The sequence below is a fragment of the Rosa chinensis genome, chromosome 1 (assembly GCF_002994745.2).
Source record: "Rosa chinensis cultivar Old Blush chromosome 1, RchiOBHm-V2, whole genome shotgun sequence".
NCBI lineage: Eukaryota > Viridiplantae > Streptophyta > Magnoliopsida > Rosales > Rosaceae > Rosa > Rosa chinensis.
The window spans coordinates 10,244,580-10,272,045 of NC_037088.1; the positions used below are offsets into that span (position 1 = coordinate 10,244,580).

General features: G+C 38.5%; 2 protein-coding genes, 1 long non-coding RNA gene and 1 pseudogene across 3 annotated transcripts; all 4 read right to left on the reverse strand.

Annotated features, from left to right (window-relative positions):
* Nucleotides 1-1,525: 1,525 nt before the first annotated feature.
* LOC121048935 lies at nucleotides 1,526-7,185 on the reverse strand (annotated as a pseudogene).
* Nucleotides 7,040-7,546, reverse strand: LOC112200410 (TMV resistance protein N-like). Its single transcript, XM_040518925.1, has one exon. It carries the CDS (start codon nucleotides 7,544-7,546, stop codon nucleotides 7,040-7,042), a length of 507 nt encoding a protein of 168 aa, XP_040374859.1.
* Nucleotides 7,547-10,023: 2,477 nt separating this feature from the next.
* LOC121051171 lies at nucleotides 10,024-10,790 on the reverse strand. Its single transcript, XR_005805320.1, has 3 exons — nucleotides 10,752-10,790; nucleotides 10,185-10,484; nucleotides 10,024-10,075 (listed from the first exon to the last, which is right to left on the reverse strand). It is a non-coding gene; the product is annotated as an uncharacterized LOC121051171 (long non-coding RNA).
* Nucleotides 10,791-16,471: 5,681 nt separating this feature from the next.
* Nucleotides 16,472-19,845, reverse strand: LOC112200421 (disease resistance protein RPV1-like). The gene is made up of 6 exons (XM_024341456.2): nucleotides 19,616-19,845; nucleotides 19,024-19,171; nucleotides 18,076-18,942; nucleotides 17,424-17,540; nucleotides 17,188-17,280; nucleotides 16,472-16,702 (listed from the first exon to the last, which is right to left on the reverse strand). The coding sequence occupies exons 1-6, from the start codon at nucleotides 19,843-19,845 to the stop codon at nucleotides 16,472-16,474; spliced, it is 1,686 nt and encodes a 561-aa protein (XP_024197224.2).
* Between the last annotated feature and the right edge of the window lie 7,621 nt (nucleotides 19,846-27,466).

A 27,466-nucleotide genomic window follows, 5' to 3' on the forward strand; every position in this document is an offset into this window, starting at 1 on the left:
AAAAGTGACCGACCAGGGCCCTAGTTAAAAGCATCCGATTTTGACACTACATTTCCACCTCAAAGAGTAACAATGCAATATGTCCAAAGAACAATAGAAAAAGTGTGACCTAGAACTTCAGATTGCATCAACAACCAACATCCATTAACTTGAGATTCAAACAACCATCTCAAATGAGGCTCAATCCTCATCTGTGAACAGACTGTACATCCATAAAAAATTGCGTTTTTTCATTAATGAAAAATAAAAAACTAAACAGAGTTTCAGAAAAGAAAAATGCAAAATATAATTCATGTGAGCAGAATTGGTATATAACCAAAAAATAAGAAGGAAAGTCAGGGTAATAAGATCTGAGATCTCAAAATTCCGACCAAAAGCAAAGCTGAGAGCAGGAACAAAACTTTCTCTAGCAAGGACATTACCATTTCAGGTACTACTTTTCATGATATGGGGATTTAGTTGTTGCAAGGTCAGTGTTAATCCTTTCGATCTTAATCTCATGTACTACCTGTCAACTGTGGAAGGACAAATAATTCACCATTGTACTTTTCGGAGGAACATGCTTCCAGAGTTTGTTTTTATATATCGTAGAGTTTTGATGCACTTCTGCAGAAATAATCCATTCCATATCTCATTCTCTGCCGTATTCTTCTCTACAGTTTCGATGTGTTTTTATATATCTACAATTACTCTTGGTATTAATCTAACCATCTGTTAAGAAGTTACATTGGATAGGGTTTTTGTTATGTGGTATATAATCACTTGGAAGTTGGGGGATTCTAATCCTTACTGTTAACGTACTTGTGCATATATGCCTGCAAAACTGGCACTTATATCATGTTCTCGTGTTCTCAAATTTTGTAATTATTTTTGGATCCCTTGTGCAAACATCACATGTATCTGCAAAACTGAAAGTTACAAGCAACTCTTTTTTTTTTTTTTTTTTCCCTTCATTTTTAAATTTTTTATGGTTTTTTTTATGTTCTGATTTTTAGCACTGGTTTCCAATGATTTCCAAGTTTGGGTTTAGTAGTGGCAGGGCATCGAATCTTGAAGTCTTGCTTGGGAAGATAATTCAAGACTTGTATCCTCCGCTGCCTCTTATTGTTCTCAATTTCTTGATATCGATCATGAAACTTTCTGTTTGTGGCCTGAAGCTTTGCCTCAAATGCCGCTTCATCCAAACACAAACACGGTTACGAGAAAAGAAGTAAAAAAATAAGGTTATAGTTTTACACGGCATCATTTAATTCGCCTCATATATCTGCATTCATACAGCTTCTCAAAGAATTGAAAATTGAAAAGTAAAGAAGAGAAGTTCTTCATTCATTCATTCACACAGTTCATGAATAAAATAATTTTTTTTTTTTTTATCATATGTAGCATATACTGCTATCTATGTAGCATATATATAAATATATATATATATATATATATATATATATATCGGAACCGTTCGTATTCATTGTTGTAAATTACAGTTTTGAATGTCTTAATGATCATCAATTTGACTGAAATTTTACAGAGATAATCTATATATTAGGACCTAAAAACTGAACGGTTAAGATCTAATTGTGTGATCGGAAAGGGAGGAAAAATGAAAATCCGTACCTAATCCTTAGGTACGGATGTCCGCAACCAAGAACCCCTATGTATGTATGTATGGGTAACCATAAGGAACTCCCTCTAGGCTAAAGAGGTATCATTTCAAGAATGTAAATTGCCAGTCTTACAGCCTTGCTTGAAACAGTTTATTGAATCTCTTAATCCATTTGTATTTGTCGTTTTCCTCTGTTTCTATTTCTCATGCTTCTAGCACAGAGTCTCTATCTAAGCTGAGCATTTCTTTTAACATCAGATTTATTTTGTTTTTCTTTTACAATCTCTCTCGAATGCTTCAATATTATGTAGAACATAATTGAAAAAAGAACAAAACAAAACCAAAACGAAAAGTACGTACATCTCTTCAAAATACTACATTACACCCAAGCAGAACTTCATGCAAACTGGTGAGGAAGATGTTAAGCAATACCCGAATCATGTCCAGCCAAAAGATGTCAAAACATATATGCACAGACAGGACCATGTCGCAGGTAACTTCTATAAACTTCTAGCAGTTAATTCCACCTTTAAGCCAACTGTAGTTAAAACCAACATCAAACTATTTCCCCCCTTCTTGATGAATTCAAGTTTCATTAGTGAAAGCGTAAAGAGGAAAGTAAGCTGATCAAGTCCACATGAATTTGCACTACTCGAGGAAAGTTCAAGTAACCTTTGTACACCTGTACTGCCTCGATCCTCGCTATCTATATCAAATGGAATACCTTTAACCTGCAAAGAGCATGAAGAAAAGACTTATACAATCAACCTGGCATGTTAAAGTCCTTATGCCAAAAAGATCACTACAACATAATCCAGATTTACAGACGAAAATTTTTTGTGAGGAAAAATATATGAACCGGCAAAGGGGTGTCCTTTAGAATTTCTCACAGCAGTATCTTCATCATATACACTGAACATCAATTTTGTACTTAGAGCAACAATGCACGAGAGTTAATTAAGAAAGCAAGTACAGAAAAATTCTTTCTATTTTCCCTGAGCCTGCTATTTTAGATCAACCAGAGATTTTATTCAGAAAAATCTAATGCCATTGGTTTTTCAGATCCACGCAACAGGCAGTCGTTGCAATCAATGCATTCTTATGGACTATAGAATCGATGGCTAATGGCAACATAAGATGGCAAAACCCTGTACCAGCAAATTGCAAAAAATGTGTCCAATGGTACAAGGATGGACTTCCAAAGAAAATTTAGTATCCATACATTTTGTTGGTTTACTGTAATAAAAAGGCGTGCTCATCATTTTCAAGGGGAGCCACATAGTTTCATACAAATTGCTAAGAATGCAATGCAAGGTTACTTAAATTTCTCTGTAACAGCACACCATTCTACATGAATACATGGTATAGAAGTTAATATTAATGGTGCAAGCCTACAAGCGTACTGATAGCTTATAGACTAACTAGAGAGAGACAATTCAGTTTATTGTAAAACTACTTCAATAATATCGGTTATGCAAGTAAGATTATAGTGTCATTTGGAAATAATTTGGGGAGTCCACTAATATTAGGCAAAATATCAAAACTAGAGTATTCGAGACTCACCTAACTGTAAAAGATGAAGGCATGAGAGCTCCAGAAAGTAATTTCTGCAGAAATTCAAATGAGAGAAGAGGAGGCATTCTCCATTCATGATCTGCAACTCATTCCAAGCCATGGGATCAGAAAATCCTTAATTGTGGTCTTTCAGAGTGGCCAGTGGTGGATCCCCTATATTTCTGCCAGTCCTACAATTCTTCAAGTGTGCAAGTTCTGCTACCAGTCCCACCGGTTTCCCCTGCAATCAATATATCCTCATAAGGAGACACCCTACTGCTTGATTGACTGGTTGTTTGGTTCAACTCTTGCACATCTTGCTTATATATGAGACGGACTCCACACTCCTTCACCTTCAGACCCGGCCCTCTGGTTTTAAATAAGAACTCAAGCTGACTGCAACTGTTATGCCAACACTCTGTATCAAAGTATTTATCACGAGATACATAGAACATCCACAGGTGATCTGACTTAACCTGGCAAAATTCTTCACTAAAGCGAAATGCAGGCTGTTTGCCATATACTTACAATTTTCTTCCATCAAGCTTCAAGCAACATACAAGATGATGTGTTGCATTAAAAGTCTTGAATTCATCTCTAGGAAGCTTATCCACCAGATGGTACTTATGGAGTACAAAAACAGCACACAAAGAAAATCCCATTAGCCGACCGTTATTCCCATATGCAGGAAGATATACACTTACAGAACACCCATAACTCTGATGGCGGAACCACTCAGGAATATTACTTCCAGGAATTACAATTTGACAAGTTTCACTCTTATTAGAGATTCCCTGTGTAAGAAGAGATAGGTAGTTAGTTGATTAATGTCTATATGTATATGAGCAGACACGCACACACACACACACACACACACACTTTGAGAGGGAGTACCTGATACATGAATGTCTTCAGCATTTCAAATGCTATATTATTGCATCCTTGGTTGCCATTTAGATTGAAGCAATTGATGAAATTGAAATATGATTTGTCTAGTCTGTTAAAATTTGATGCATCAAACAAGTATTTCAGTGAAGTACAACCATCTGCCCTTAAATCTAGTATACTATTTGATGGAAGGTCTGACAAATCTTGAAGTCTCTTGCAATTCTCCAAGTTAAAGTTCTCAAGCTTAGAAAGCAATCCAATGCCTGAAGGAAGACAAACAAAATTGTTCCCACTTAGATTCAAGGTTACCAAAGAGGGAAGGTAACCAAATTCATTGGCAAATACTCCTTCACCAAGATTGCAATTACTCAGGTTCAGATATGTTAAATTACACAGACCAGATATAGGCAAGTGGAAACTCTTTGGCTCTGCATTCACGTTTTGTGATATAGGCAAGTGGAAACTCTTTGGCTCTGCATTCACGTTTTGTGATATAGACAAGTGGAAGCTCTTTGGCTCTGTATTCACTTTTTGCACCAATCCAGAAGGCAAGAACTTTTTGAAAGAGCGCCAAACTACTTTGCATCCTTGAAAGATTGGACCTCTCCCTTTTTTCTTGCGATCATGGGTAGACGACATTTCTATTGCAGACCCACTATTCACATCAGTTTCTTTCTTGCGATCATGGGTAGATGGCATTTCTATTGCAGACCCACTATTCACATCAGTTTCCTCAAAACAGTCCATCACCCCCACATTTACCTGAGGTTTGCCGAGGTTCAAGCATCCAGAAAGATTAAGATCTTCAATAGACTTCAATTTATTGATGGTGCTTGGAAGACAAACAAGATTTCTGCAGTTGCGTAGATTCAATGACACAAGGCCACTCAGCCGTTCAACTGAATCAGGCAGTTCCTCAATGGCAGTCTCATCAAGATAAAGCACCAACAAACATTCCATATTTCCAACAAACTCAGGAATCTTCTTAACTTTTGAACAGTTAGAAAGAATTAATGATTCAAGAGACTCCATTTCAATTCTACTTGGCAGACTCTCGAGACTTTTGCAGTCTTTAAGATTCAGCACAATAAGCTTTTTGAGAAATGCAAGGGATTGATGGATTCTTACCAAACGAGAACATCCTTCAAGATCTAAAGTCTCAAGATTCTGAACACCTGCGAGGTCTGGGGTCTCCACAATGTTTTGAGAATGGCAGAGCTTGATGAACTTCAACTTGTCAAAATTCTGCTCATAAAATCGAAACAGTGAGCCACCACACAGAACAGACAATTTGCTTCATAGAGATAAACAAGTAGACTATTAACTAATAGCCATACCTTTGTTCCCTTCCAAAGTTGTTCAATGTTGCTGTGGCACAAGTTAAGTTCAACAAGTTCATCGGCTTCAAAGTTTTGTGGGAGAGATCTTAAGGGACACCCAGTCCATTCAAGAAGTCTCAAGGAATTAGAAAGACAGGTGAGGCCTTTGGGAAGGTCCACATTACGAATATGGAGAAGACTAAGTTGAGACAAATTTGAAAAGGCTTCTGGCTTCCAATGAGCCACTTGTAATGTAGTCAACTCCATTACCATGCCTTGGATTGAATCTGTTCCCTGATAAAGAAAAACCAGAATAATAACTTGAGTGCAGAACACAAAGAATACCAAGACCTAGGCAGATTACAATCAAATCTGCCTTTTTTTTTTCTACACAATAATCGAAGTGCAGAACACATAAAAATACGCTCATCTTTTTTTCATTATCAAACTCTTACCGTATTTCTATTCAGCACGTTGTTGATGTCTTCATGAGACCATAATCTACTACGTTTGCCTGGCTCTTTCGGAGACTGTTCATGAACAATTTCCCAGCCCATTGCTTGTAGTAAATCATGCATCAACAGTTCGTTGTTGGAGATAGTTATGAGAGATCTATCAGCAAGAACATCTAAACCAATGACAGGGTCTAGCTGGCAATAGTCTAGTATTTGTGTCACACGATCCTTATCCATCCCCTTGTAAAAGCAAGCAATATGCAGGAATATTTCTCTGTCTTTTTCATCCAGTCCATCAAAACTAATCCGAAGCACCCCAATAATGCGTTTGTCTGGTGTGTTCTTTAGCCTATCTATTGCACTTGCCCATTTATCAGCGCTTCTACCAAATAGAAAAGAACCTAAAACCACGAGAGCCAACGGAAGCCCCTGAGCATACCCTAGAATATGGTAGCACAGATCCAAATAATCTTCTGGTGGGGGACATTTCTTAAAAGCCCTCAAACTCAAAAGTTGAAGTGCTTCATCACAGTTTAACGGGTTAGCCTTGTATGTAGCATCAACGTCACGTGCCTTTAACAACTGAACATCTGTGGTGGTTATGATGACTCTACTCCCTGGACCAAACCAGTTGCGACTTCCAGCCAATTTCTCTAGTTGTGTCAACTGATCCACATCATCAATAACAACAAGCACCTTTATTCTACACAACCGCCTTTGTATCATAGCAGCTCCTGTGTATTCATCCTCTATATTTTCAACTTTTGCCATCAGGATTTTGGAAAGAAGTTTTTCTTGTAGAGAAACAAGGCCATTGGTTTTAGACATTTCTCTAACATTGGAAAGAAAGCAGGTTCAGTCAAAATCCTGACAAATTTCATCATGGATAGCTCGAGCAAGTGTTGTCTTACCTATGCCCCGCATGCCATGGATCCCTAATAAACGAACCCCACCAAGCTGCGGATATATGTAATTGCTTAATAAATCATCAACGCGGGAATCCATTCCTATGAAGCCCTTGTCAACACTTGAAGATGTATACACGGACTTCTTTAGTATATGATTAACAATTTTTGTTCTCCACTCCTGAGAAAATTTAGATAAAATAGTGAGTTAGAAACTTAGCAGTGTAACATAACGGGCAAAAACAATATTAGCATTTGGCAAGATTAAGTAAATGCCACATATTAAAAAGAAGAGATTATGTTGCTCTCGAAGGAGACTTACCGATAATTCCCGCCATCCCAGCCAGAAAGATTGGCGACTTGTGTCAAAGCAGCTCTCCAGGCATTTAGTCTGTCCCCGTTCTTCGTATAGACTTCTTCATGTTCCCTTACTTTCACTTCTACTTGGGTTTCTCTTTTGAGCTCAAAACTTCCCCTTTGGTGCCGCACTTCAGAAGGATCCACCCCGTAGAAGACGGGGAGGACTTGTTGGCCCCCCCTTTTCATGCATTGAATAATCTTGACGAGTTCATCCAAGCACCATGACGACTCAGCATATCTGGGTGAGAGAATGACAATCGCACATCTGGACTGCTCAATTGCAGCAAAAAGTTCAGGCCCAATGGATTTTCCTTTTTCAAGCTCTGGGTCATCCCGAAAGGTGAGAATTCCTCTCTGATTTAGTGTAGAATACAGATGATCGGTAAAATTATTGCGGGTATCTTCCCCCCTGAAACTTAGAAACACATCGTATTTCCATGGACGACGAGAAGAGGTTGACGCCATCGACCTCCTTCCCAATTGAATCAGAGTCGCCTATTGTTCACGGAAATACTCTCTCTAGTCAATAGCCCGACTTGATTCAACTCTCCAGCTAAAAGGGCCCCTCACATTCTACTTTGAATATAATATTCAACTTTAGTCTATCTCTTTATCACAATGTTCAACTTTAGTCCATCTCATCCTACTCGAACAAACAAAACTTTCTATCTCATTTCATTTGCATTATTACGTCGTGGCCAACCCATTAGCATGTTCTGACAGCTTGCCGTGGTTTTGGCATCTCTCAAATACACTACAAGTATAGCCCGCGGGTTTGCTTCATGCAGCACTTCTAATTTAACATTAACATTTCTAGGCCAATATTTGTTGTCAAAATAATCTCACTTTTGAAGCATTCATTCAATTTAAACAGCTCCAAATTAGAGACTCCTAGTAACTATTATCGCAAATTAATGCTCAGCACACACTACCTTCTTTGCGGCAGATAGGAGAGGTCAGAGCCGTCTCAAACTTTTTTGAAGCCCTGTACGAAAGTTTAAAATGCGGCCCTCCAAGCTTCAGTCTTATATGAAATTTATACTGGAATAAACTCAAAAAAATAAAATCAAATAACGAACATGTATCATCAATATCATTAGATGAGCCTACAAAAAAGGCTAAATATTCAATACAAACATAAAGTTTGCAGCAAAAGATAATTACAAAAATATGCTTGATCTGGTACCCTCAAAATAACACATTCTAACAGTGTTGATTGATATTCATTTCAAAATCCATCTCCTTGCCTTCTTACCTGCAAACTGATTAATTAGCTTATCACAATTGATTTTTCCAAGATATTCGTTCTCAATCGAAATCAAAGCAAGTCCATTTAGCCTTTCTTGTGATATAGTTGATCGCAAATAAAACTTCAATAACTTTAACTTGGAAAAACTCGTCTAAGCTGAAGCAATAGTAACAGGCACAGTTAACAATATTCGCTATGCAAGTCTAACAACTGGGCAAGTATTCCTTTCCTGTAAGAAATTCAATATATCACTAGTTGTCTCTTAGCAAATCAAGGTGAAGGAGAGAACTTGATTCCCTGAACTCAAAGTATAGTCTGAGACTCTGAGTTTGTTCACTGCTCGACTTCTCCAATTTTCTCAATTCCAGAATCCCACAAAATTGCTAGACGGCCTACTGGCCTAGACCTTTGCAATATGGAAATCAAATCAAACCATTAGAAATAACACATCAAATAATCATTAGTAAATAACACAGTAAATATTGGTTCAATCATACCTGAGTGGTTGAGTAGAGAGGTACTGAGGTCAATGAGAATTGAGGAGAGGAGTCAAGGAAAGACAGAACGCAGAAAAAAGAGGAGGATAAGGTTTGGTTATGTAGCTCCTAATTTCATATGATCTTCAGTTTTTAATATTTATTTATATAAATATAAAACCATTACAAGGAAAAATGGGCCCTCTAAATTAAAGGACCTCTCAAAGTCAAAGTTTGTGGAGTTGTGAACGCAACAAAGTGGATTCGGGGGCCCTTTTTTATATTTTTTTACACTTTTTAATATATACATAAAACTCAAAAAAAAAAAATTGAGGCCCTCTTAAATGAGGGGCCTGTGCTGTCGCACTCATTGCACATGTTGAGAGCCGGCCCTGGAGAGGTTCTCATTCAAAATGTACTAACAAAGAAACAGAGATAGGACAAATACAGAATCACATAAATCAACATTCCAAAGGTAGGCCATCCTAAATTGGCATTCAAAGTAAGGCGGGACTGCACACAACTGTGCAACCACAACTTTTGGGTCGAATAAACATAATTTTTTTTTTTTTTTTGCATTCTAAAACACTCACTCTAGCCAACAATATAACAAACATAGTTCTGTTCAAATAATCTTTTGCTTGATTCATCAAGTCTGGTGCAATGTTAAACCTGAAAAGAAAAGAACAAATGGATTTAAAAAGATAAGTAAATGAAGTTTATATTGAACTTATGTCGAAATGACTGTTTTACACAATCCAAAGGGTCAAGAGGATCTTCATCTTTCTTTCTTTTTTCGAAATGTAGTAAAGAGCTTCAATTGGCATGACAAAAACGTCTAAAAGTGCCAAGTAAAGCAACCCAAACCATTCTTCAAACTCTATTCTTCTCTAGTATAGTAACTATAGAATTCATTCAAACTTGCGACCCTAAAAATTTGCGCACAAATATAACAGAATAGCATAAGTGGAATAAGAAATAGCTGATCAATAAAGTTTTTTGTTATCTAATTCCTGATACAATACTGACCCATGCACTCTCCCAGGTAAATAGTGAACCAAACTATAATAGAGATTCAAAATAATGTGGTTTTGAAATGAAAGCTTTAACCAAATGATCTTTTCCATCTTTCAATAGGTAAATAGATTTTGTTTACCTTGTTACAGGATCAGGGTAATGGCAATTCTGCTTGCATACAGAATTTGCATTTTGTTTACCAGCCATGGAGTATGCAAGATTTGAAGAATGCTTGAAGCTGCAATGTGTGACCTGTGAAAATGAATTGAATTAATTTCAAGAAAACATTGGCCTGCAATAATCAATTGGATTTTGTGAGGAACTTGTTGAGTATATCTTGTGAAGCAAATATTGAGTATACCTTGTGAAGCAAATATCTACTTCCCTTCACTTGAATTATGAGATCACCTGAAACTTAAAAAGAAATCGGCAGCGGAAAAAAAAAAAAAATTTTAAAAGAAAAAAAGAGTCATTTAGTAACAACCTTCTATTCATAATTCATTAATGATGCAGCATATCTTAAAAATGCTTTCATATTTAATCAGGTGTGCTTTTACCTTATAGCGTGAGAAGTTATCAGTAGTATCAAGTTTCATAAACTTCATGATTGATTCCTTACTTTAGAAGTTATCAGTGCAACCAAGGGAAATTTAGAAAACCTCTTCACAAAAAACGTACAAAATCAATAATTAGACTATGTCAAAACCAAATGAAACAATACCAAATCTAATATACCTCAAACACACTATCCAAAAGCCAAATCAACCAATCGCAGAATGATAAACAAACACTTAGGTAATTTATTTTTATACATCAGTGAGGCATATAACATAGTTTAAGCAAATATTCTACTGAAATGGAATAGAAAAGATCTCACTATTTAGTCTTGATTACAAAGCTAGAAGTGAAAGGAAGAGAAGGTCCTCACCCAATTTCTCACAGCAGGAACACATATATCATGACATATATGAATTGACAGCCATCTAAAGTAATAGGTTTCCTACTGCCTGCATATTGTCCATGATTTCATCAAATTAACTCAGGAACCCAAAGAGCAATTTATAGGTTGTCCAAAATAAACGCACAGCAACACGAATCAAATTAATTCAGCAACCCAAAGAGCAGTTGAAAGTAAAAGAATCAGTAGCATTTTGAAGTTTTGAGGCATTTGCTTTCACCTTGTCAGACGATCCATCGTCTTTGGGGTCAATGGAAGTTTTGATGGTGGCAGTGTAGTCTTTTGCCACGAATGCAATTTCTACATGGAAACCCAACGGTGGTACTCAAGTCTGTCTGAGTCCAAAATGTCAAATTCAGGTCTAGTTGTATCAGTCATCTACATAAACAAGAGGGAAGATATAAATTACGCAGTTATAAAGACATCCACGTGAATTATTTTCCAAAAAATATGAATTAGATTTCAAGACCAAGATTCGTAATGGTCACATTTTTTTCGATGCTATGTGAAAATACTTTATCACAGTAAGTGTGTGTATAATGCGCATGAATTTTCATTATCATGGCAAAGCGGATTGTATATGTTGCATTCTAAAAATAAGCATAACACATTTAAACATAGCATATATAAGAAATAAACTGCATGGCATGCTCAAATTTCATAAATATACAACAAATTATATACTACACATAATAATAGCAAGAATATATCATGCATAAAATAAAATGTAAACAATAACATAATACAATACATGCGTAGACATACTTTATATAAGCGTAAATAAAAGAAAAACATGCTCAAAATTTCATAATAAAAACATCATCAATAAAATATAAAGCATGATTAAACATAATTATATAAATAACAAGGCATGCTTAAAATGATCAAAATTATCTTAACTAAACATGCTTAATAACAAAATAAAAGCATAAACAATAAAGTATAAAACATGCTTAAAAATAGAAAACATAAATAGAATTCAATGCTTGGTAAAAATCATAAAATAAAATAAAGAAAACATACTTGATTTCGAGAAAATAAAACAATCCTAGCATACGCGCGTGTTGATGCAGTTGTGTGGAGCGATGTTTTTAGACTTGAGAGCTAGGCCGCTTCCTCTTTTTTTTCAGCAGTGGGCAAGGTCTCTTCTTTTTCTTTTATTTTTTTTTCTTGGGTCGCAGGGCCTGTTTGTTGTTTTTTTCTTTTCTTTTCTTTACTTTTCTTTTTTGGGCCCAGTCTTTTCTTTGGGCCGAGTGAACCCCTCTTTTTTTTCTTGTCCCTTTTTCTTCTTCTTCTTCTTCTTCTTTTATGGTTCGTTGTTCCTCTGGGCAGAGATGGTGCTATCGATCTGGAAGGGCAGTCGGGTGCTGGAGGCCGGTGGGCTAGGCTGGTCTATTGCACGTCGCCGTTGGGCAGGCTGCAAGGCGCGGGTGAGCAGGGCAGAGGTTGCGCGAGGTGTGCGAGGGCAGAGGCTGCGTTGGGGCAGTGGGGTGCGGCGCTGTAGATATCACGGTGGGCAGGCTGCTACAACTGCTGGGAGGGCTGTTGCAGGGATCAGTGTTGGGATGGGCTGCAGGGATAGGACATGAAGGTGATTAAGGCCGATCTGGTCGGGATTTGGTGGCCGGAAGCGCTGTGGCGTGGGGCGCTAGGCCAGGTCGAAGGCGTTGGTGCTTGGCCAGAGAAGAAAATATATATATATATATATATATATGTTTTTTTTTTTTTTGGGTTGCGGCAGAAAGAAAAGGAAGAGAGATTTTTTTTTTCTCTTCTAGGGTTTTTGGGTTTCTAGGATTTTTTTCTCTTGGCTTATTTGCTCTGAGCGTGCTGATAACGTGTTAAAGTAAAATGACAATTGGAATTGATCTACTCATTTCATTTCATAGTCCCTTTATATAGGGATAGAATTACAACGGAAATATCGCTTACATTAATGATACTAAATGCTGATTAATCCGTAATTGCGCTAATTGATGGTAACCACTGATTCCTTGATTCCCTCTCCGTTAGTTGCTTTGACGAAGACACACAATATGTTTTTCCTTTAACAAAATTTTAATTAATAACTATTAATAACAAATAACATTAATACAATATCATGAATTTAATCGCTGATCACAATAATTCACATTTCGAACATATAATTATAAAAATTTATATATTTTATTTGACATCAATTCTCCGTCTAATAGAAAAAAAAATGTTGCAAAAAGATGGATAAAGTGTGAAACTGTGAATGAAAGAGAAATGGAGCTCTCTTCCCTTGGCATGGAGTGATGGGAGAGAGTGAAGTGTGTGAGTAATTACTCTATGGTCCCAGATCATCATATGGTATTGTCATGGGATGGTCAAAGTTAATAATATAATTTGAATTTAATGGGGACTATTACCGGGGTAAAAAAAAATATTTAAATTACGGGAATCAATCAACAAGAAGTATATGAATCAATAGTATTAACCTGGGTCCAAGGATTAAAATATCTGTATCTATATATCTATCGGAACTTTGAAAAATGGAGATATCGGAAATATCAGGGATATTCGGGAAAATGTGTATTTTTTGAAAGAGTCAATTTATTGGAATTACATATAAATACATTTAAATGTTAATTTCATCTACATCCAAAAGAGACTCTAGGTGGTTGAAAATTTGCTCCCTAGTTTACGAAAGTACAATCAGACCAAGACATATATAGTACGAATTGTAGTGATGAACATGATAGTTATAGATCTCTTTAGAGCTATCGACTTTTTACACTTTTATCCGGATTATAACCCAACAGTCTGTTCTCTTTGTCTGAAACTTTAATATAATTGAGGCCAGTCCCATATAATTCAGAAAGATGAAGTGAATGAGTTATTTTTTGAAACATGGCTCCATCAAGTTTATTTTCTTTTTTTGAAATTGCTTCGTCATGAATTCTCCTCGCCCTGATTCGTCTTCAAGAAATTTCTTCTCACCTGGATTCCACTCCTCACTCTGATTTCCCTCGAAGGGTATTTCTCACCCAAATCAGCTTTGAGGAGATTTCTCCTCACCCATATTCGCCTTGAGGAGATCTTTCCTGGCACAGATTTGCATTTAGAGAAATTACTTCTCACCCATAATTGCCTTGAGGGTATTTCTCTTCGCCTAGAATGCCTTAAGGGTACGTATTTCTCCTCACCCAGATCCACCTTGAGAAGATCTCTCCACACACAGAACTGTATTTAGAAAATTACTTCTCAACCAGAATCGCCTTGAGGGGATTTCTCCTACCCAGACTCGCCTAGTGGGGATTTTGCTTCATCTAAATCTGCCTTCAGATGTTTCACTTTGAGTTATTTATCCCAAAAACGTTAATTTGCCTCTTTATTAGGCCATATCTTGACTAGAAACCGTTATTAAAATTTTACACCCTGATATAACCTCCATATTCCATAAGGTATGATTCTCTGTGAATGACTAAGTTTTTTTCTATTATTTATTTTTTTCTATCAGATTTTCTAGATATTTCTTCATTTTATCAGGAATATATCTCAAATGTCTAATATATCGGGGATATTTGACAATATCGGAGAAATTTAGCATAAATGGTAAAAGATAAAATATTTCCCCCCATTATATATCGGTTCCTACAAAAAGGGAGGTATCGGAAATACCGCAGATATTTCAATCCTTACCCGGACCACCACGAGTACCATAGTCTGAAATCATAAAATAATTTTTTGAAGTGTGAAAGTGGCTTCCTAAACCAAAGAAAAGAGGTTAAACTTTTATTTGAATGATAATACACAGATAAATTAAGATATTTAATCTTCAGCCAAAAAAATTAGAGCTTTAATCGGTGGGGTTAAAGGGTGTAAATAAAAAAAAAGAGTTGGGAATTTGGGTGTTCGCAACTCCAACACTCCACATTTTTGTTTCTCTAGGCTGAATATGATGGCACCACCATGGGTAAGTGGTCGGCCAACGGTTGCTTGTGGCTTTATTTTACATGGCTTAAAATAAAAGGTTACGAAAAAATAGTAAACAAATAAGGTTATAGTTTTACTCGACATCATTTAATTCGCCTCATATATCTTCATTCATTCATTCATTCATACAGTTCTCAAAGAATTGAAAATTGAAAAGTAAAGAAGAGAAGACGCAGCTCATATTTCTTCATTCATTCATTCACAGTTCATGAATAAAATAATTTTTTTTTTATAATTTTTTTTTTATCATATGTAGCATGTACTGCTATACATATATAGCCGGTAACCATAAGGAACTCCCTCTAGGCTAAAGAGGTATCATTTCAAGAATGTACATTGCCAGAATGCCAGTCTTACAGCCTTGCTTGAAACAATTGATGGAATTTCTTAATCCATTTGTATTTGTCATTTTCCTCTGTTTCTATTTCCCATGCTTCTATCACACTAGTAGGGCTGGGCATTTTAGCCCGAAAGCCTGAAAGCTCGATCGCGCCCGTACGGTCGGGGCCCAAATTTTTTTTGTGCGAAACGGTTCGGGCCCGGGCCGAGATATATAAAAAAGGTTCGGGCCCGGGCCTAGTAATTTCAGAAAACAAAAGCCCGTCAGGCCCGAATATATCACAAATGACATGTGTCTCTATTTAATTGGTTTAAAAATCAAGTCCATTATTATTCAGTGCACTCCACTGCATCCAATAATCCATTCCACAGCACCCAAGACTTCTACTCCTCCTCAGATTTCTATTCTTCTTCTAAAAAGAAAAACTTCCATTCTTCTTAATGGTTCTGACGGACCCAGACCATTTTTTTTCCCTTTCTTTCTTCCTCTTCCTCCTCTCTTTCTTCTGCAACCTATTTTTTCTCTTCTCTCTCTCCTTCAATCCTATCTTCAGACCCAATTTTGTTTTCCCTTTTCCTTCCTTTCTTCTGCAAACCTCATTCTCACCCAAACCTAGAAGAAAACCCATCCTTTGAATCCGCCTCTTATTGATCGTCTGGAACTACAAAGACTTCGACCTCTCCATCTCCTCCTAACCCAATTTCCCGCTAGCCCAGTTCGTTAGCCTTTCGGCTTTCGCAGCGAAGATGACATTTTTTCTCTAACCTGAGATTTATGTTGATTCAAAGACAAGGGCTTCTTCTCTAACCTTGAGAAATCTAGCCCCATATCATAGATCTGTGGATTTAAAATTTGGAATATGCTTTTGTTGACAGAGGGTTGTTCTCTTCGGGGAAGGGTATGAACAAGTTCAGGCGGCTGTGATTTCTCAGCAGTGTTTTTTTTTTTTTTTTTTTTTTAAGTCTGTTTGGGCCCGACAGACCGGAAACCCAACCCGAAAAATTTCGTTCCGGGCCCAGCCTAAGAATAACACGTTTTGGGCCCCGCTCGAAAGTTCCGGGTACGGGCCTGGGCCTAGCAAACTGATATATGGGCCCGGCCCTAATCACAGAGACTCCATCTAAGCTGAGCATTTCTTTTAACATCAGATTTATTTTTTTTTTCTTTTACAATCTCTCTCGAATACTTCAATATTATGTAGAACATAATTGAGAAAAGAACAAAACAAAACCAAAACGAAAAGTACGTACATCTCTTCAAAATACTACATTACACCCAAGCAGAACTTCATGCAAACTGGTGAGGAAGATGTTAAGCAATACCCGAATTATGTCCAGCCAAAAGATGTCAAAACATATATGCACAGACAGGACCATGTCGCAGGTAACTTCTATAAACTTCTAGCAGTTAATTCCACCTTTAAGCCAACTGTAGTTAAAACCAACATCAAACTATTTCCCCCCTTCTTGATGAATTCAAGTTTCATTAGTGAAAGCGTAAAGAGGAAAGTAAGCTGATCAAGTCCACATGAATTTGCACTACTCGAGGAAAGTTCAAGTAACCTTTGTACACCTGTACTGCCTCGATCCTCGCTATCTATATCAAATGGAATACCTTTAACCTGTAAAGAGCATGAAGAAAAGACTTATACAATCAACCTAGCATGTTAAAGTCCTTATGCCAGAAAGATCACTACAACATAATCCAGATTTACAGACGAAAATTTTTTGTGAGGAAAATATATGAACCGGCAAAGGGGTGTCCTTTAGAATTTCTCACAGCAGTATCTTCATCATATACACTGAACATCAATTTTGTACTTAGAGCAACAATGCACGAGAGTTAATTAAGAAAGCAAGTACAGGAAAATTCTTTCTTTTTTCCCTGAGCCTACTATTTTAGATCGACCAGTGATTTTATTCAGAAAAATCCAATGCCATTGGTTTTTCAGATCCACGCAACAGGCAGTCGTTGCAATCAATGCATTCTTATGGACTATAGAATCGATGGCTAATGGCAACATAAGATGGCAAAACTCTGTACCAGCAAGAACTTATTTAAAGATCGCCAAACTACTTTGCATCCATGAAAGATTGAAAATCTCACGTATTTTCTGTGATCATGCGTAGATGATATTTCTATTGCAGACCCACTATTCACATCAGTTTCCTCAAAACAGTCCATCTCCCCCACATTTACCTGATGTTTGCCGAGTTTCAAGCATCCAGAAAGATTAAGATTTTCAACAGACTTCAATTTATTGATGGTGCTTGGAAGACAAACAAGATTTCTGCAGTTGCATAGATTCAATGTCACAAGGCCAGGGAATGATGGATTCTTACCAAATGAGAACATCCTTCAAGATCTAAAGTCTCAAGATTCTGAACACCTGCAAGGTCTGGGGTCTCCACAATGTTTTGAGAATGGCAGAGTTTGATGAACTTCAGCTTGTCAAAATTCTGCTCATAAAATCGAACCAGTGAGCCACCACACAGAACAGACAATTTGCTTCATATAGATAAACAAGTAGTCTATTAACTAATAGCCATACCTTTGTTCCCTTCCAAAGTTGTTTAATGTTGCTGTAGCACAAGTTAAGTTCAATAAGTTCATCTGCTTTAAATTTTTTTGGGAGAGATCTTAAGGGACACCCAGTCCATTCGAGGAGTCTCAAGGAATTAGAAAGACAAGTGAGGCCTTTGGGAAGGTACACATTATGAATATGGAGAAGACTAAGTTGAGAAAACTTTGAAAAGGCTTCTGGCTTCCAATGAGATACTTTTAATTTTGTCAACTCCATTACCATGCCTTGGATTAAATCTGTTCCTTGATAATGAAAAACAAGAATAATAACATAAGTGCAGAACTGAAAGAATACCAAGACCTAAGCAGATTACAAGTAAATCTGCCTTAGTTCTCTTTTTACACAATAATTGAAGTGCAGAACACAAATAATAATACGCTTAGCTTCTTTTTTCATTATCAAACTCTGACCTTATTTCTCTCCAGCACCTTGTTGATGTCTTTATGAGACCATAATCTACTACGTTTGCCTGGCTCATCAGGAGACTCTTCACGAACAATTTCCCAGCCCATTTCTTGTAGCAAATCATGCATCGACAAATCATTGTTGGAGATAGTTATGAGAGATCTATCAGCAAGAACATCTAAACCAATGACAGGTTGTAGCTGGCAATAGTCTAGTATTTGTGTCACACGATCCTTATCCTTCCCCTTGTAAAAGCAAGCAATATGTAGGAATATTTCTTTCTCTTTTTTATGCAGGTCATCAAAACTAATCCGAAGCATGTCAATAATGCGTTTATCTGGTGTGCTCCTCAGCCTATCTATTGCACTTGCCCATTTATCAGCCCCTCTACCAGACAGAAAAGAACCTAAAACCACGAGAGCCAACGGAAGCCCCTGAGCATACTCTAAAATATCGTAGCACAGATGCAAATAATCTTCTGGAGGGGGACATTTCTTGAAAGCCTTCAAACTCAAAAGTTGAAGTGCTTCATCACAGTTTAACCCGTTAGCCTTGTATGTAGCATCAACATCATGTGCCTTTAACAACTGAACATCTGTGGTGGTTATGATAATTCTACTCCCTAGACCGAACCAGCTGTGACTTCCAGCCAATTTCTCTAATTGTGTCAACTGATCCACATCATCAATAACAACAAGCACCTTTTTTCTACACAACCGCCTTTGTATCATAGCAGCTCTTGTGTATTCATCCTCTATATTTTCAATATTTGCCAGCAGGATTCTGGAAAGAAGGTTTTCTTGTAGAGAAACCAGGCCATTGTTTTTAGACATTTCTCTAACATTGGAAAGAAAGCAGCTTTGGTCAAAATCCTGACAAATTTGATCATGGATAGCTCAAGCAAGTGTTGTCTTACCTATGCCCCGCATGCCATGGATCCCTATAAAACGCACCCCACAAAGCTGCGGACATATGTAATTGCTTAATAAATCATCAATGCGGGAATTCATTCCTATGAAGCCTTTGTCAACACTTGAAGATGTATACACGGACTTCTTTAGTATATGATTAACAATGTCCTCAATTATTCTTGTTTCAGAGCTGAGAAAATTTAGATAAAATTGTGAGTTAGAAACTTAGCAATGTAACATAAGCGGCAAAAACAATATTAGCGTTTGACAAGATTAAGTAAATGCAAAATGCTAATCCACAGAGTCTCAAATTTACTAGATGTTTATTACTCCCCATTCGTATCCATCCCTCAATCAGAAAAATCAAAACCAATTTAAATCATAAAGAATAGTTCATTTTAAAAAGAAGAGATTATCCTGCTCTCAAAAGGATGGGATTGAATATCCATATCTACTTTAGCAAGGAAACATATTAACGTATTAGTAGTATGGAGGAAGGAGACTTACGAATCACTCTTGAAATGCCTGTGTCAAAGCAGCTCTCCAAGCATTTAGTCTGTCCTCATGCTTCCCATAAACTTCTTCATGTTCCCTTACTTCCACATCTACCTGGTGTTCCTATTTGAGCTCAAACCTTCCCCTTTGGTGCTGCACCTCAGAAGGATTCACGCCGTTTAAGAAGACGGGGAGGACTTGTTGGCCCAATTCTTTCATGCATTGAATAATCTTGACGAGTTCATCCAAGCACCATGACGAAGAAGCATAGTTCTTTGAGAGAATGACAATCGCAGATCTAGAGTCCTCAATTGCAGCTAAAAGTTCAGGCCTAATGGATTTTCCTTTCTCAAGCTCTGCGTCATCCATAAAGGTGAGAATTCCTCTCTGAGTTAGTGAAGAATACAGAAGATCGGTACTAAAGTCGCCTGTTGTTTACTGAAATCTATTTCTAGTCAATGGCCCGACTTGGGCTATGTTTGGTAGGGCTGGGCTTTTCAGAAAAGCTGGCTTCTGCTTATTTCTGAGAATAAGTGGCTGAAAAGCAAAGCTGCTGAGTGTTTGGTAAACTGGCTTTTTATAAGAGTTGTCAGTGATAGAAGCAGTGGCAAAGTGTTTGGTAAATCAAACTGGCTTGTGCTTTTTGTTTGTGGAATGACCAAATTGGACATGAGACATTGTTTTGCCTTAATTGTATACAAAATAATGTTGTTTAAATGCTCTTATTATTATTTTTAATATTTATTATGTCCTTATTAATTTTTGTTAACTTTCAATTTTTATAAATCATGCAAACATCTATATGATTAATATTGGACAATTTTAAAAATAATTTATACAAATATATTAGTAACACTAATAACAATTGGTTTCTGGTTCGCATTAAGTAACCACAAAAAATATCATAACATATTCAAATGTTCATGTTATTACGCGCCTACGTATTCTTCAGCTATAATAGCAAATTTCTGAAGTTGTGGGATTTTAGAAAATCATTTAGCGGAAAAGAAATTACTATGGTGCAATCCTAGCCATCCATAATTCCACATATTCATCACAACTGTAAGATATTAAGTAGAAGAGGCCTATATAACTGCTGGACCACGTTAGAACGATCAGGAGACGCGAGAGAGAACCAGAGTTCTCTGACTCGAACTGCAACCCGCGACCCGATCACATGACCCGACCGAAAATCGCTACTCTGGCCACCTCTCCTCGGCGGACCACCGGAAATGGCCTCGTATCGCCGTCGCCTACGTCCCTGCTGTCTCGGATCGTACATGCATCAATGGTGAACGGAGAATCGACGACTGGAAGCTCCGAGACTTCTTCGGTGATTTCCGCGAGTTCCGGCCACTCCGGCCACCTTCTGGGCTACATTTGGTATGAAATCTCATCTCCTCGTCATACTCTGCAAGCCTGTACAATTAGATTTTGAATTTGATCGAGTTTTGACAATTTTGTTTCTGGGTTCCTCTCGGCTTCGATGCCGTCACCGACACCGGCGACTTCCTCGGCCTTTTTGGGCTTCGTTTCTTGCTCGGCTGCACCTATAGGCCAACAACCAAGAAGCTGGTTGAGTTGCTAGCGTGAAGATCATCCATTCGTCACCATTCCAGTCTCGGCAGTGAGTTCTTGGAACTGCAATTGGCTAGCTTTTGATCTCAAATTGGGGGAGGATGTGGGTTCAGGTCATGATGTGATGGTGTTTGGCTCGATTGCTCTGTGATGAGAGCCCGACGACGTCAGAGGGAGAGTGGAGATGGGATAGAGATGAAAATGCCGTGCGGCCTCTGATGGCAATCCATAATTGCCTCTCCCAAGGGAGGATAGAATCTGTCATTTTGAAACATTCATTTAGCTACAGTAAGTACCGCTACAGCAGCTGCTGGCTTCTTGCTTCTTGCTTCTGAAAGCTGGGGTCAGGCAGCTTTTCCTTTTCGTGAGAAGCTGCAATGGCTTTTCGAATAAGTTGAGCATAAGTCAGCTAACCAAACGCATAGTTCTCTTGTGCTTATAAGCAGGGGAGCTAAAAAGCCCCCCCAAACATAGCCTTGATTCCACTTTCCAGCTAAAATGGCCACATGTTCTTTTTGACTACTTTCAATTTTGCATCTCATTTGAACATAATATTCAACTTGTCCATATCTTTTTTATTTCTACTTTTTTATTCCACTTTGAACATAATATTCAACTTGTCCATATCTTTTAAACAACTAAGATAGAGTATAATTTGGTAAACAATCAAAAAACGCTCCCGAAAACTCGGATCTTAGTATACTGAAACCTAGGGTTTCGTGTAACAGGGCGGCGGCGACCGGAGGGTTTTCTGCACTCTATAGGGTGCTTCTGGCGCCGTTCTCTTTCGGTGAATGTAGCAGGCTTGTTGGTGGAGGCGTCGGACCCCTGATAGGATCAGGCTATTTGGTGCTGGGGTTGGAGTTTGCAGATCTGGTTCCATCATCCTAGTGTGGCACAGCAGTCACCTCTGAGGCGTGCTGTTGGGTTAAAGACCGACGGCGTCGGTTCGGATTGTTTTGTCAAGGTGAGTAACGACCGGCGTCGTTCAGTTGAAGGCGGCTCGGATCCTTGCGGACCTTCTTCAGACGGCTCGGGGAGGAGGAGACGTCCACTAAGGCTTTGGTTCGTGTTTGCAGGGCCAGATAGTTGCAGGGAGCAATTTTGGTAGGCGGTGCGATGGTTGCTATTGCCCCCTGCTTGGGGAGGCCACCAGACTGACGAGGGGGTGGTGGACGGCTTCTTGGAGGTTCCAGATCCGGTCGGCAAGGGTTTGGGAACGTAGGGTTTGGGCAGCGGGTCTTGACCCTTTGCCTTCATGGGCTGCCGAGTTGCAGTCCAGTGAATTGGGTCTGATTAGCCCATTTGGGCCTAATTAGTCCAATTCCCCTATTTTCTCACTCTCGGTCGGGTTTGGGCTTCTTGGGGGTGGTCTGTCCTGCTCTTTATCCTGCACTTGTTCCTAGCATGCTGCCGTGGGTGTGTTGAATGTTGCGACGTACACCAGAAGGGTCTTAGGCGTCAAGATGTTCAGGACATTGGTTCCATTTTAAGGCAGTGTAGGATTGTGCATTGTTTTTTTTCAGCACTTCCTTTAGGTTTTTAGTCTTTTGGACTTTAGTTTTCTGGATTTCTTTTAGATTTAGTTCTCTTCATGAGCATGCGTTGTAATATGAGGGGTGTTCTGTACCCTTCATGCTTAACCGAGTGAGGTCGTATGATTTACCATCAAAGGATTAGTCTTGCCCTCAAAAAAAAAAAAAAACTTGTCCATATCTTTTTGACTACTTTCAATTTTGCATCTCATTTGGAACCAACCAAATGACAATTTTGACAGAACAGTCGCATCAACGGGTCCCCAACCAAATTGAGAATTGTTGCAGCAGAACTAGCATCTCTCATTGTGATAAGTATGATGAAGGGATGTGTACAGCATCGCAAATGATATGTTATAGCTGCCTTGATCATCTTTTAATTTAAAGCAGTTGATGAAATTGAAATATGATTTCTCCAAACTGCTGAAATTACATTCATCAAGTTTCCAGTGAAGAACAACCATCCGCCCTTACACGGATAACTTTTCAAGTCTCCTGCAACTCTCCAACTTAATATTTTCAAGCTTCACAAGTGATCTAATGGTTGCAGGAAGACTGATAAAAAAATTTCCACTCAAATTTAATGCCACCAAAGAGACTAAGAAGCTAACGTCATTGAGAAATGATCTTTCAACAAGATTTCAGTTGCTTAGGTCAGAGAGATTAAATTACAGAGAGCAGATGAAGGCAAGCAGAACTCTTGGCACTAATATTCCAGAAGGCAACCATGAGAAATTGAATCTTTCATATCTTTGTAAAGGTCATTGGAGGATGGCAGTTCTGCTACAGCAGTTGTTAGTTTGTTACTTGCACCGTTACCTCCAACTAATACTTTTGATGACATTTGTTTCATCCCTGAAAACCAGACTGGCAAAAATAAAATACTCATCGTTTCCCTCCCAACAATACTTTTGCATGTGTACATCAGCAAAACCACTGAATTTCATTTTGGTTTTACTCATTCACTCCACTCAATACTCTGTTTTGGTTTTTGTCAACAGTAAATAACAGCATACAAAGTAAACAATCTATGCTTTGGATTTAAGTTTGTTAAAATATCGATTATTTGAATTTTTGAAAGGTGAGTGTTAACAGAAATGGGTTAATCTCCTTGGTCATAGTTTATGCCAGCAGGTAGGGATTTGAGGGAATATCCCTTTTGGTTGCGGCGTCACTACCTGTTCTAGTTTCCTTTTCACACCTGAATATTAATAGTGAGGGAGGGAGGCAGAGAGAGGGGTACCATTTCATCAAGGTATTATATTCAATTAAGAGATTCTCTCAAACTTTTGCACAGACAAGACCATGTTGCATGCAACTAATGACTAAATCAAAACTTGGAGAGATTGATAAAAAATAAGGAACTGGTTGCAAATCTTTAGGTAGTAGTTTCCACAAGTTGTGCCGTAATATGAACCAAGATATTACAATTTTTTTTTTTTTTTGAGAAAAAGGGCGGTGCGGCAGCCCTCAAGCCTTGATAGCCTTAAATAAAGAAATTGTCGAATACAAGGTGGGACAGTGAGCCTACACCCCTGATTACAATAGGTAGCTAGAGAACATCCTGAAATACTATCCTACGTCTCTACTAAACGCTTGTACTCAACAAAGCACCAACTAACAAAGAGCGCTCTACTGGCGACTCTATTTGCTTTAACTGCTTTAACGCAGCGGTGATACAACGGAAAGATAACTTGATATGCAACTCAATTGCAGCAAAGCATAACTACCGTACGCACAGCTTTCCTATCATGATATATGCCACTGGAAACAACATCCAGTGACACTTAGTTTCACTCTGCTACTAGGAGGCAGTGACCGTTTGCAAGTGCAAGGAACTTGCCGCCTACCTAAAGCAAAACTAGCACACAAGGTGCAAAGACTGGCACACAGGCCACTGGCTCCAACCAGAGCGCTCTTCCCCGTCCGAGATGCAATTGCTATCCTCCATCTCTGATCCAGGCCTCCACCATATATAGCACCCAGAAACCCGAGCAGATCTTGATCGATCTGCCCCCATCGAGCTCAAACACCTGCACACCAAAACCAGGACCGCAGCACCGCCATGGGACCACACCGCAGGGCAGATCCACCATCCCCTCCCGGACAGGAACGCAGCGGCAGGAGAGCCGGCAGCGTTAGGCCGGGAGAGGGCTCTCTTGAGTTTCCCTTTTTTTCTTTTCTCCGCGCGTGGGGCACGTTTTAATATTGACCTACGAGTGGTTTACAAAAAAATTATTCTTTACTTTGAAAGAATTTGAAAATTGAGCTATGCTTATTAGATCCAAGTTTGACAACAGGCTTTTTCTTTTTCCTATTACCTTCTTAATTAATGGAGTGTCTAAACACTATCAATCCCATGAAAACAAAAAAGGCACACCCTATTCTAACCAAATATGCATCCCGCGAATTTAAGTTTTTTCCCCAGCTCCATATGATCAAACATAAAACAGTACAAATTTCTAATCGCATGGCTCTGAAACAAATTTGGAACAAAATCCAAGAGTCATGACCTAGATATAAGGAAACAATTAAGGGAAAATGCTCATTTACCCAATTTTAGCTTAAATTTTGCCCACTTGCTCCACTAACTGTTTTTTAACCCCGTTTACCCAAAACACTCTAAGGGATTATTTCCCCTTTACCCAATTAATTCTTTTTTCTTCTTTTTATTTATTTTTGGGACTTTTTTGCCCTCTCCCCCTCACCGATTTCTCTCTCCTCCCCCTCACCGATCTCTCTCTCTCTCTCTCTCCAGATGACTTCGGATTTCTCTCTCCCTCCCTCCATCCCTCCAGCAGGTCGCCCACGACGCCTGCTCTCGCCATCGTGGCGCCGAAACTCATTGTCGTGCTCTCCGCGGCCAGGCTCGACGCCAAGCCAACGGTCCTCGTCGCTTAGAAGCTAGGCGAGGCCGAGGTTGACCTTCTGAAGGAATCGACGACGGACTGAAAACTGCTATCTGGGACTGAAAACTGCTATCTACTATTGTGCAGTCATAACCATAAAAGTTGTTACATTAGTGCCCCCCAGTAGACTTTGTATTGGGGGCCAATGATGACTGCTTTATTTATTGACAGACTGAAAACTGCTATTCCAAAGTAAACGTAGTGTTAAATTGCAGTAGTCGATAAATGAAAAAAATTGTGTGGTTTGTGTTAGTCTAGTGGGGGGCAGTAGATAGAATATTGACCCTCAAAATGTGGGTTTTTAGACATTATCTGTTGTTTTGAGTGTGAATAACTTCTATAATCTGTGAAACATAGGAAGCGGTGTAATGTTTGATGGTCTATTGGGGGGTAGTAGACACATTAGTGCCACCCAATAATATCTTTCTTAGGAGACAGTAACCATCTCTTGTTGATTTGTTTGTGATAAAGTGCAATACACTGTGAATCCTTGAAACTGGTGCAAGTTTTAATGGTTTAGTGGGGGGCAATAGACACATTACTGCCCCCAAATAATGTCTTCATACGAAGTCAGAACCCTTCACTTAACTGGTGCAAGTTTTAATGGTTTAGTGGGGGGCAGTAGACACATTACTGCCCCCAAATAATGTCTTCGTTTTAAGTCAGTCGCCTTCACTTAACTATCATTGACATATTATTGTACTTTAATAAACTCATTAAAACTTGCACCAGTTTCAAGGATTCACAGTGTATTGCACTTTATCACAACATAAGACTTATCAAAACTCTAATTTAAGTGATTAATTAACCACAGTTAAGAAATTAGTGGGGGGCAATAATTTGTCTATTACCCCCTAATAGACCACAGTTTTGACGTCGTCCGAGACCTGCAAGGGAAGCCCAGACCCGATTCCGGCGTGGAGAGCTTCCCGGACATCTGACGAACAAAACCGGGGAAGCCTAGAGGTGTTGGGATCGTGGAGTTAGATGGCGTCATCTTCTGGTGGTCCGACGGTGGGACGGAGCGGTGACGGTGGAGGCCGACATCGACGGTGGAGTGGTGGGCGTGGTGGCTCAGAGAGAGAGAGAAAGAGAGATTGAGACGAGGTTAGAGAAAGAGAGAGAAAGAGAGAGAGAGAGAGAGAGAGAGAGAAATCGATGAGGGGGAGGAGAGAGAGATATGAGTTTAATTTGTTAATTAAAATGAGGGCAATACTGTTAAACACTGTTAGATTGGGTAAATGGGGTTAAAAAACTCTTGGTGGAGTAAGTGGGCAATTTTTGGCCAAAAATTGGGTAAGTGGTCACAGCCCCAACAATTAATCTGAAATCAACTATGGAGCAGTTTAAGCTAACAGATTTCCAATGATGACCTAATATGATATGAGAGATAGAGATGAAGGAAACAAGTAACAGGCTTCCCTACATCACCTAACAGGAAAATTGCTTGTTGACGTCCAAAGCTTTACTAATGTAATACTATGACCAGTGATTGAACCATTGAAGTTAAAGGAAGTGTCCTTCTACCATTTTATCCCTACTCCAATTGCATAGATTTACATAATAATATGCATATAGCATCACTTAAACACTAGCTTTTGATCAGATATATTTATATGCCATAAAATTCAGCCTATATGATCTCAAACCAAACAATAGAGCAGTTTAAGCTAACAGATTTCCATGACGACCTAATATGATATGAGATATAGAGATCAAGAAAACGACTAACAGGCTTCCCTATATCACTTAACAGGAAAATTGTTCATTGTCGACGTCCAAAGCTTTACTATTGTAATAATAAGACCAGTGACTGAACCATTACACTTTGAAGAAGTATCCTTCTACCGTTTCATCCCTACTCCAATTGCATAGATTTACATAATAATATACGTATAGCATAACTCAACAACTAGCTGTGATCAGATATACGTACATGCCATAAAATTCAGCCCATGTGATCTCAAA